Source organism: Aphelocoma coerulescens, assembly GCF_041296385.1.
Source record: "Aphelocoma coerulescens isolate FSJ_1873_10779 chromosome Z unlocalized genomic scaffold, UR_Acoe_1.0 ChrZ, whole genome shotgun sequence".
NCBI lineage: Eukaryota > Metazoa > Chordata > Aves > Passeriformes > Corvidae > Aphelocoma > Aphelocoma coerulescens.
This window is the reverse complement of record NW_027184085.1, coordinates 34346041-34358414: the sequence shown is the minus strand read 5'-3', so window position 1 is coordinate 34358414 and position 12374 is coordinate 34346041. Positions and strand designations below refer to the sequence as shown.

Here is a 12374-nt window from a genome sequence, read left to right as displayed (position 1 = left end):
AACAAAGACACAGTTTTAAGAGTGTGGACTCCTCTTTCACAAGAAGAGCTTTACCTAGACTCAAGACAGACTTTTGCTGACTTTCTGGAGTTTGCAGCAGTAAAAGAGCTAGCCCAATTATACACTGGTCCACTGGAAATACCTACAAGGAAAACAGAAAAAGGTTCCAAGTCTCCTTTGTTTCTCAGTGACATTAAACAGAACAAATAGGAAACTACCAAAACTTTGAAAGATTATCTTTATGAACCATAGTGACTGCACATGCAGTGAACAGAGCAATTAAGAATATAACCATGTGAAAATAGTATTTTAACTAAGTAACTAGAACATTTTAATTTGTTACTTTGTTCAAACTGCTGTAACTCACTTTAAACAAATTTCCACACTAAGAGATTAATAGATATATACAGACCCAGTTAAGTTTTTACCTTTTGACACCAACACTGGTGACCTGCAGATGAATGTCATGTAAAAGTGTCTCTACTGTCTTACACATGACGTTCTTTAAATTTAATAAACTATTTTGTGTTTTTACCATATACTCTTACCTCTTTTAAGAGCTCTAAGTTGTCCTCTATTAGAGAGATCAAAGATGAGCATTCTCCTGTTACATTTAAACATACTTCACAGAAGCATAACAGCTGCAGACTAAGCTGGGATAACCGATCTTTCCAAAACAAAGGATAGCGTAGTAGGCTGAGGAACAGCTCTTGCAGGAAAAACAAGGCTTCTGTAACTTGCAGTAAGTCCTTAAGCTGCAGAGAGATAGTTAAAAAAAAAACCAAGCCAAAACATATGATGATTTAGTTGCCCTTCCCTATCTACATAGAATTTAGTATTAGCTCTGCTATGTTTCTATTGCAAATAGTACTAAATCTTTGAAGAAACATATTTATAAACTAATACCAGGAATCCCTTATCCAACTTCTCTGAAAAATACCAACTTATGAACTGCTTTTTGATATTTTGAAGTAAAACGAGAAACACGTGGAAGAATTAAAACGCTTCTTGGTAGCTGATGAGAAAAATCCTTTTTTACTCACAAGCAATAGCAATTAATTCAGCTCTCGGGGTTCCTTGTAACAACACAAAAAAGTGTGTGGGGATTTCATCAAGGAGGTAAATATTCTTATGACAGATGCATCGGGCTCTATAATATTTCCTTTGTAACGTAACTAAGATTTTAACATACGTCTCAAAAGAGAAAGGCAGTGGTGTTACTCAATTCTAGAACACCATGGAATCTAACTACCACAAAAACTAGATGCTGTAGTGTGATACCCAAAAGCAGTATCTCCATACTTGAAAGCCAGCTAAAAAGGTTTCAAGAAGCAGGTCATCTCAAAGTCCCCACGTGCTGGATGACAGTGTTTCTGTTCTTGAAAACTCTACTTCCAGACAAATGCACTATTCCAATCCAAACTCTGGAGCCAGCATTAAGCACAACAGCCTGATTTTTATTCCCTTTTTGTTCTATAAATAATCTGCTCTAATCAGAAATCTTATGTCACTGAACTGATTAGCAGAAAAGTCTACAGGTGAAGAGCTGTACTTTCGACAGCTTGGTTGACACTGTCAGACAAAATGACTAGGAAACATTTCAGCATTTATATTACACAGTGGATTAAATTAAGCTATGCTAAAATGAGGTTCAGACAAAGAAGACGAAGGAATTGACAGATTATAGAACAGTCCATCAAACAGGCTTCTTGAAGGAAGTACCTTCCATTGTGAAAGCTGTATCTCAGGAGAGACAAAAATGTTCAAGTATTAATATGAGTCTGAAAATATGCAACTGATTTCTTGCTTAAAAAAAAGAAGTGCCAACATGTATGAAGGAAAAAAAGGTTCATAACTAATTTCATAAGTTTTATTCAGCACCTTTCTTATGGCTAAATGTTATCAGGTCTGAAGCTTGTTCATACATTCAAGACACAATGCTATACTGAAGTTCAGGTAAAATCGAGAAAAAAATCAGACAACTCTCTGTTGTCAGCATGTACCCATCATTACGAAGAATAGACCTGAACCAAGATAAACATGTATAACACAAGTTATATTTTTTCCAAAAGATTGTGAGAAGTAGCTATGAGTAAAAAGAATACTTTTCTAGTAAAATGTCATAGGAGAAAGATGTTACCAAATATCCTTATAACAAGCCTACTTAGCTTTTCATTATTCATATTAATGAACCCTCTCTCCATAGCAATAAGGGCAAAGCACCTCATGTTTGGCTGAATACGTCTGAAACTGAAGATCTTGTCCTAATATCAAAAGAAGAAGGAAACGGTAGATAGGTACAAAAAAAGTTTAACTGGTATCCCAGTAAAGGACAAGAAAAAGCAGAGCTTTTAATTTTACCCAACATCACAGGCCCCTAGTCAAAGGGGACAGAAAGGTTAAACCCCTAGCTCCTATTATGTATCACTGTGCAACTTAAAAAAAATTCAAAACCTTCAGCATATTCCAGAAGGACTAAATTTCATCTTCAGATCCACTAATCTCTCTATTACGAAGGGTGAGAAAGGAATACCTAGAAATACTTAAATAATTCTTCTCATATAGTTTGTTTCATTTTAATATTATCCATTTTAAGTTAAAATTGTATGGTTTTGACAAATATCTTGCCATTTAATAGAATTTTCTCATTAATGTCTTTCTAAGTTTACCATGTTTACTGAAGCAACTAGATGCAAGTAATGACAGTAAATGTGTTTCAATTTCCATCTTAACAGGTATATCAGATTTGAACAACTGAAGTTTTATTTTCTACCAGAAAGAGACAGTTTATTAGATTTATGTACTATCAACAAATCTGATCTACAGAAAATGGAAGAGAATGCTATATTTGCACACTTGAAAGACAATAATAAAAATACTATCACTATTTTGATAAACATCTATTTGTAAAAGGTAGGGTCAGGCAATAACTGTACCTGCAGGTGTGGAACCAAATCACATAGAAGTTGAAGAATCTCACATTCCAACACGGAGAGTGCTTCTTTGTGCTTTGGCCCATGAGGCTGAAGTAAGATCTTAAGTAAACCCATTCGCAGTTCAGCATATTCCCGTAACTGGTATGGTTCACAATACAGGTATCTTAGAAATGAAGCCATTATGGCAACACAAGAACTCTCTGACCTGCAGTTCAAGAAATAAGTTTGCCGTGAGTGCTTTCTACTGAAAGTGTAACAAGGAAATCCAGGTAATGTGACATTACCTGCAAAAGTTCACAAGACCAAATTAACAGAAAGGTGTTGAGAAGGGCATTAGTAAATACTAGAACAAAGTACTGTCATGAGGCCCAATACAGTAACCATACTTCAAAGTGCAATTTTGAAAAGATTCAATATGGACCTGCAGGTTATAACACTCCTAATTTTACTCTTTTTCCCTCATCAATTCAAGAAAGTGACTTTCCTTGCTGAATGTCATGATAGACTGATGTGCATTCTGAAGAATATTTGGACAAGATTACTCAGAAATATCTTTTTAAAACACATAAAACATATTTCAATAAAAAGGAGTCATCCTTTACTTATCAGTTTTTGTAGAATGGCCTTAAAACAATTACATGATACAGGAACTGTTTTAACCAACGTGGCTTCCCAGTAAAATATTATCACGAAACAAATCTTTTGGCTTGATCATGTTAGGAGTACAAGCTGTCCTTTACATTATTAAAAAAACCAAATAAAGCTGATGGTCAATATATTAACAAATACAGAATCATAGAACTGTTCAGGCTCAAGTCCAACCATCACTGCCATGCCCACTGCTAAACCATGTCCCCAGGTGCCACATCTACAGGTGTTTTGAATACTTCCAGGAATGGTGACTTCACCACTTCCCTGAGCAGACTGTTGCAATGCTTGACAAGCCCATTAAAAAATTTTTCCTAACAGCCAATCTAAACCTCCCTTGATGCAACTTGACCCTACTTACTCTCATCCTATCACTTTTTATTTGGGAGAACAGAACCCACCACCTGGCTACAACCTCCTTTCATGAAGAAGAGCGTAAAGTCACTCCTCAATCTCCTTTTCTCTGGGCTAAACATTCCCAGCTCCTCAGCTGTTCCTCATCAGACTTGTGCTCCAGACCCTTCACCAGGTCCACTGCCCTTCCCCGGACTTGCTCCGGCACCTCGATGTCCTTCTTGTCATAAGTGGCCCAGAACTGGACACAGGGTTTGAGGTGCAGCCTCACCAGTGCCAAGTACATGGGCACTTCCCTAGTCCTGTTCCTGCAGGCCACACTATTTCTGACCCAAGCCAGGATGCCATCAGTCTTCTTGGCCACATGGGCACATGCTGGCTCATGTTCAGCTGTCAATCAGCACCCTCAGGTCTTTTTTCTCTGTGCAGTTTTCCAGCCACTCTTCTCTCAGTCTGTAGCACTCCATGGAATTGTTGTGACCCAAGTGCAGCACCCAGCATTAGGGGTTGAACCTTGTTGAACCTCATACCACTGGCCTCAGACCATAGATCCAGCCTCTCCAGATCCCTCTGCAGAGCCTTCCTACCATCCAGCACATCAACAGGGAATCAAAACTCAATTTTAAACAAGACTCAGTCTTGATGCAAAACTGTAGAAAGAATTTAGTAATAGGTCTATATCAACATATGTGGAGCTTTTCTACATCACACTTAGGGACACTGTTTAGTGGTGGACTTGATAGCATTAGGTTAATGGCTGGACTCAGTGCTCTGAAGGGCATCTCCAAACCTAAATTACTCGATGATTCTTTATTGTCAGTCTAGCACTTTACCCACAGAAACCTTGAACAAAGAGCACCAAGAAGAGTGTCACATATTTTCTTTTTCAGCAAGAAAAACTCCTGTTTTAATTCAAAAGAAGCCACCAGCAGAAAATCCACCGTTCACTCCATTTATACATGAGGGGACTCTATGCGAGTCCCAAATTTGGCAGCAGAGTGAAAGAGCAAACAGCATTTGAAAAAGACTCTGATCAGTTAAACTGAGCAAAACACACTTTAGCTTGAAAGTCTTACTTTTGATCATGTAGTCTAAGCCCACCAGATATTAAAGAGACGAATAAACTTATTTCTTTACAAACAGCAAACAGAGAAGCCAATTTCTCTGCACTATTTCTCTGTTATTAGTCTTTCCGAAAACAGGAGAAAAGGGATACTTTTATCTGAAAAGCATACATATAGGTGTAAAATCACTGAAAGCAGTTCTCTTTGAGAATGCCACAGATTTCTTATCTTACACTGAAGCATTCTTGGACAAGTTCCTTAGTGGTAAGCATGAAGAAAGGCTGAGATTGTTGGCAGGTGGGTATTTGTTATTGTCTGATTTTAATGATGCTTTATAATAAGGCTGTACCACTGATTTTTTTTCTATTTTTTTAAATCAGAAAGCATATATTGTTTTTCAAGACCTCATCCTTTCCATGAGATTTAACCTTTCCATGAGATTTAATCATCTCTCCTTTTCCTTCATCATCCCATCATTTTGTATACATGAGTTATAGCTGCATTGTATTCATTTTTTTGACTAAGCAGACAGAATTTTGACAAAGCTAATAAAACAAATAGCTTATTTTAAAAAAAATTCAATTGTGCTATCAGTTTTGTACCAGTTATTCTATATCCATACAAAATTTATCTACACAGTGAATTAAAAGCTATAAAATTGATTTTTGATGATTACACCAGTATTTAATTAATTAAGAATTTTGTATATTATTATTTTAAAACTTGAAATAGTCTAATTAAATTTTATCTTTCACAAAATCTATCACAAAAGACAGAATTCTTACTGCTTGTTGCAGCTGCCTTCAACAAAATGGTTACAATGATACAATTCAGTTGTCAACATTTGCTAGGCTATTTTTAATTTTTCATTCATGTACCTCTCTGGACACTGACGGAAAAATACTGTTATCTGCTGTAGTAGAACTGGCCAGCAATCAGGTCTGTTCTCAAGGACAGTGATTAATGGATGAGGAGTGTTCCTGAAAGACAAAGAAATGCCATTTATATCCATAACACAGAAAGGAAGTATGCAAAACAACTATCTGCAAAATAAGTACAGCTGTAGAAGTAGCCAATTTAACCTCCTCCTTTTACCAACTCCTTTTACCAGCTTTGCTAAAATGGCTTACTGTCAAAAGAGGGTATTTTCTCAGAACTTCTGAAACAAGATTAAAACAAAATCTCACTATTTGAAAAGGCTTGGTCTCACTCTTTTTTGTTTTGTTTAACTTACCCGAATTTCTACGGTTCACTCTTCAAAAGTGTCATTTGAGTCACTGGCTGTATCAGTGAGCTCCAAATAATACCCACTAAAAAATCTGAACTGTCTGTCACACAGTATCAGTCCAGTTTTTGAAGCCCAGATTCAAGTCTTCAGCACCTGAGACTGACTGAGGTGACCATCATCCTACTTAATACTTTAAACCTGCTCCCAACAATTTTTTTCTCCTTTTTTTTTTTATTTTTTTATTTTGTCATGTGGTAAAAGAAACAGAAAAGGAAAAAGGTTGGTCATACCACCAGGCTGGACACTTCCACTTTACTCTTTGTCAGCCCCCTGACATTATAAAGGTCACTGAGGCCTAGTAGTCACCTGTTTTCAGATTAATCTATCGCCAACACCTTCTGCATCTCCAAAGTCAGTGACTGAAAGCCATCTACACCACCTATAAGTGTGATACTTGCATTAAACGATGACTACCCTGCCAGAGACTGAAAATATTTCATGCCTCATTGATATAAAGTTTTGCTCATTATAAAGAAGGTACAACCAAAGAAGCTTCCCTGAAGAGTGGGACTTTGAACTGAAAGTCAAACTGCTGATTAGATAAAGGGAAGCCCACTGTTCAGTCATCCCCGGTTGAGTTTGGGGGGGAGAGCACAGCTCACAGAAGCCAGGTTTACACAGACTCCCCCCAGCCGAGGGGGAAGGAGGAGGTTTTGGTGCATGGTGCAACCTCTGGTGAGAGGCAATAGACATCCATCCTCCAGCCCAGCTGTGGAACCCCCAACCCCACAGGCCGCATCCATGGGACATTCCCGTGAGAGGCTGGGCCCCACAGGGCTGCACGTGGTGCAACAGACCCAGAGTCTGCTGGGAGAGACTGACCCCCACCCCAGGGGCACATGGCCAGACATTGCTACCTGGCTCTAGGGTATATAAACCCATCGGATTCTAAGCTTTTCAGGGGGGACCTTCACCACCAAGAAGACGAGCTGGAGAGGATCTACTGGAGCATCGCTGGGATCCACAGAATGGTGATATTTTACTTATTCTGTCCCTGTCACTCTCTCTCTGCCCCCCCCCCCCCCCCACTTATTTTCTACTTCTTTCTTTCTTTCTTCCTTTCTCTCTCTCTTGCTCATATTTACCATCAAATAAAACCCTTACTATTGACTGGCATATGGTCTCATTTGCACCTTAATTCGGGCAGAGGCATTTCTAAGAACCTTAATAACTGGATTGTAACATACCCTTGTACAGTAGCAGATAGAAGAAAACCTGGGAAGGAGGGAAACCTTAAGTACATAACTTTTTCTGTCAGAAACAAAACCGAAGTCATTTAACTAGTGTAACTTACTGCCCAGAGCTCTGGATGCCCCATCCCTGAAAGTCAAGGACAGGATGGATAGGCCTTTGAGCAACATGGTCTAGTGGAAGGTGTCTCTGTCTGGTGACTGGGGGGCTGCAACTAGGTGATCTTTAGGAACCCTTCCAACCCAAACCAGTCTATGCTATAAGTGGAAGAGCAAACAGAGAAAGGCAGCATAAATTTGCTGCAAACCACCACCTTCAGTTTGGTTAACCATCTTTCCAGTTCACAGGTCCAACAAATCTGTTCTACACACCAGAGAGACCTTCAGGGAGTTTTACCTATTCAGCAGTAGATGATCTGAGAGCCACCCACTGAAGTGGTTTATCTCAAGACACACTGCCTCAGTTTCAGAGACTGCATGAGTGACACAGTCAGATACAACTTTTAGGAAGGATTTACAATGGTATTTCATTTACTATTGTTGTTCTAAAAACTTCTGAGGAGGAAAAAGCCAGAATTTCCAACAGTCTTTTTATTAGAGAAGACAACATTCACTGAGACACACTCACATCCAGTAACACTGTAATACAACATGGGCTTCATCTTAAGCAATGCTGAACCAACCCAGCTCCAGATGAAGTGAACGAGATCTGCAAGAACCCATAGAAGAATAAAAATATAATTTTTCCCATTACATGGCAAATTTGAAATGCATTATGTGGTGGTACATTAAGGCTTCCCTTGACTGAGCTAAAGAGGTAATAATTACCTGCTATAAGCAGGAATGTTTAGAGTTATGTTATGCCTAGCAAGACACTATTTATGAAAAAACATAATCTAGCAGACATATCCTTACACTAAAAGAGGTACTCCTCATTATGGTTTTTTTACATTCTCAAGGTCAATATTTTTTAAATCCTGGGAAACTCACTAGTTGTGAGGATAATCAAAGAGTTACATAGCCATCAGCTAAATGAAAGGCCCACCAAACTATGAAAGCTGGTTGCAGAGTATTTACATACCTAATGACTCTCATTTCTTTGCTATGTGGTTACAACAGAGCTAAAAACACAGGATTTAATTTTTTTTTAGACTGGTTCCTCCTCTGCTCATCAAATAATTTTTCTTCTGAAGACATGTTTTTCTTTTCAGGCAAATAAATAATTTGAAGACAAAAGTTCTTTCAGAAAGCTGACTGATGTGATGGACTACTTGAAACGCTCAGAAAACAGATGCCATCTACTAAGAACACAAACTATGCATACTACAGGTCTGGCCCTCATATTTGGGGCTAGAAGCCTGTCACATCTCACATTCATTTCTCAAATATTTGTCAACTTACATACATGTTCTTCATATGTCCACCTACCTAGATTTTGTAAATATTTTACTAAAGTTAGAGTCTTTTACAATCTGTAAAGACCAGAAAAGTTAGGTTTATTGCTTCATTGCAGCTTTCCAAAGATGACAGCATGCAAGAGGCAAAAAATCGTGTTGCTTGTCTCTGAATCTAGTCTCTGAATCCGGCAAGATTATAGACCAGATCCTTATCTGGCAGAAAGCTAGAAATACTGTCCACATGCAATGCCAGAACATTGAAAGTACATAGTCCTTGTAAAGACATATAGGGTAATAGCAGCTTCTTATTTCAATAACTTTGGCATATTTTAAAAATTAATTACCTTTCCTAATCAAGAGAATATGCCTCCAGGCATCACTTAAATGCTTACAATGACACTGAAGCTAAAATTAAAATGGCTTATTACCTAGAAAAAAAAGCAAACCTTTTATGACAGATCTTGTGTGTTCTGAAACTAGTAAAACTGCACTGAACTGGATCGTGAAAGAAGTCACCTAAGTTCCACAGTGAACAGTGATTAATAATGAAATATCAAAAAGTGCAAACCAAAAAAGTTTCATTTGATAATGCTATTAGCAGTAAGTAAGGTGTGTAGATGCAATTTATTGCCAACACCATCTTAAGAACTTAAGAACTGCCAGAACAGCAATGTAAAACACACACATCTTTAAATGACATTACAGTGCCAAAATCCTAAATTATTGCTAGTGGGTTCAGGATAAAGCAAAACACCCAAGCAAACATAGTGTTTACCCAAAGATAAATCTTTGTGAGGGGTAACAAAAAAACATACATTATTTTTAACTTTTAGGTCATCTGAACCTTTTTGTTACATCTCTGAGCAGAACTGAGCTCCAATCTGATTTAAGAACACATTTAGTGACAGACTTTTTTTTCTGTATGAGGAAACAATGTCTGCAGTCAACATACTTTTCTGCGTATGCAGATGTGACCCCGGTCCTTTCAGAAAGCTGGTCCTTTCAGGAACAGCACTTTACTCCATCAAACATGCATTTTTAAAGCATTTTTCTACCTGCTCTGAATCTTGAATTCAGAAAACTGGCAGCTCTCCAGACCTTTAAAACAGTAAAGCCATGCATGATGAATCATTAAGAATATCATAAAATACTAGTTCATGAAAGAAAGGCTAATAGCTTTCAGAAAAAAATTACATCAAATTTTCTGTACACTCATATCATAAACCACCTGCACTGAGAATGCTGACAGGAGCCCTTCCTGGGTCAAGATAAAGGCACTTTACTAAAGAAAAGAAAATGCTAGAAAAGAAAGCAAAGGAAAATAAAAAAATATACTCTTTACTTTCTCTCAGCAGGCAACGCGCAGCCACTTCCTGTGCTGTAGGGTGTCAGTATGTGTAGCAGTTGCTTTGGAAGACATACGCCCTAATAATGAATCCACTCCCAGCTCCTTCCTCTTAGCTTTTATTCCTGAGCACAGCAGCATGTGGTATGAACTATCCCTTTTGGGATAGATTTGGTATGCTATCCTGGCTATGTCCCCTCCCAAAGTCTTGACTACCCCAACTTTCCTGGCCTTTTGAGGGACGGCAATGGGCTGGAAGGATAGCACTGCTCAGCAGCAGCCAAAACACTGGTGTGTTATCAACACTGTTCTCATTGCAGATGGCTGCAATGGAGAAAGCTAACTCCACCCCAGACAAACACTATATAATAAAATGCACTATATAATAAATCTGCAAGACGTTAATTTTCTCCCATTTCTTTTCAGGAACTGATCATGATATTACATCATAACAAGAAGTATTATGAAACTAATTCTATTGTCCAGAATTAACACTGGCCTAAACCACATTTATTTATTATCCTGTAATACTGGTGACAATAGCAAACCACTTGAGAATGTACTGTTGCATTTTGATTCTTCATTGATGATTTCCATATGGAATACTTTTGCACAGTTGACAGCATAATATATGAGCACTGTAATGGGAGATTACTGTTGGTGAGCTACTGTATACATTCTTCTATTCCTTACAAAAAATCAGGTTTTAATGGCACTTGATGGCACAATGACAAAAATTGTTACATAACAATGAATAGATAGGTTGCTCTGTACACTAAAAAAACAGAAGTCACGTTTCAAAACCCCAGGGCTCTGACCCTATGTCAAATAATCATTTCTCTTCATTAAAGTTAGCTGTAACCAAAAGGGAAAACAAAAACCATATTGGCTAAATAAAAGTCTGCTTCTTACTTTCAGTTCTCTATTACTTTACTTTATACCATTCTGAATTACCAAATTTCACCTTCATTGTATGTTACCAGTAATTTCTCTTTTAATGAGTGGGAAAAAAATGTAATAACCTTTCTGCGTCTGATTGGGCAGAGGCTGTTTCTTTATTCCAGCCACATCCCACCACCCTCTTTTACATACGAAGCCAGAATTAAGTTCCTTTAACTTAGCTTCTTCTACCAGAAGCTTTTAAAAAAGTGTTCAAAAGAGTTCTATCTTCATTACCTGCATTTTAATTTTAAACTGCTCTATACAAGTAGGGATTTTGTAAAGAGATCTGATACAGCCACAAAAACAAATGCATGCAGAATTTCAGGAATGCAAACACATCCAGCACTCCAAAGTCTGCTTCACTTTTCTTCACTATTTCATTTTGCTTAATTAAAGACATGATTCCTATCTCTCAAATAATGCATTTTATATCCTTAAGCCATTATAGCTACAGCCTCCTGCAACAATACCTGTTAACTGCATAAAAAGTAACTTGAAAAGCATTCATGACATCTACCAAGCTGGGACATTCTCCAGAAAAGATACAATAGAGGCTTGTAATGTCAGTACTGACTCATGGTTTCTCAAGAGATGGATGAAGTCTCTAGGATGTCCTCTTCAAAAGTCTGGTATTGCATGACAAGAAGTTTTAGATAAGTAGCTGTATATTCATCTTTAAGTATTTTATTTTTATATGTCAATCACCTTAACAGCAAAGACATTCAGGAACACGACTTTTAGAATAAGAATAAAGCAGGAAAAACAAGTGAGAGGGAAGTGATTCGTAGCCTTAAAATAAAATACTTATTAAAAGAAATATTAGAAATCATCTACTATTTGAATAAGTCTTAGTACTTGTTTTCTCACACTGCCTTTGTCCCTTTCGAGCCTATGGCGGGAATCTTATCCCTTGTATTACAAAACTCCTTAAAACTTTCAACCAAAAAAAAAAAAAAATCACAGAATCAGATAATCATTTAGGTTGAAAGGGACCTACTCAGATCATCCAGTCCAACCCATATGCTCAAGCAGTCAGCTAGTGAAGGCTACCCAGTATCCCATGCAGTCAGGTTCTGTTATCTCCAAGGACGGAGATTCCACAACCTCCGTGGGCAAGCTGTGCCAGCACATGATTATCTGCACAGTGTGAACAAAGCAAAACAGACAAAAAAGAGTAAGACTAAATTCCAGTATTAACTTCTCTTTTTTT

At 37.7% G+C, this 12374-nt stretch overlaps 1 protein-coding gene across 2 annotated transcripts in view; it reads right to left on the bottom strand.

The window, feature by feature from the left end:
• The window catches only part of FOCAD (focadhesin), a 97448-nt gene that overhangs the window by 71423 nt on the left and 13651 nt on the right, over positions 1 to 12374 (bottom strand). The window contains exons 1-5 of one of the 2 annotated variants that reach the window (XM_069000744.1): positions 12162 to 12272; positions 5881 to 5982; positions 2937 to 3141; positions 549 to 755; positions 55 to 142 (exon numbers count right to left, since the gene is read on the bottom strand). In XM_069000744.1, the coding sequence (XP_068856845.1) occupies positions 55 to 142; positions 549 to 755; positions 2937 to 3116 (475 nt within the window). In that variant the 5' untranslated portion in view covers positions 3117 to 3141; positions 5881 to 5982; positions 12162 to 12272. Of the gene's footprint in view, positions 1 to 54; positions 143 to 548; positions 756 to 2936; positions 3142 to 5880; positions 5983 to 12161; positions 12273 to 12374 lie in introns of those variants that run through there. The other variant, XM_069000743.1, reaches the window with a different exon arrangement.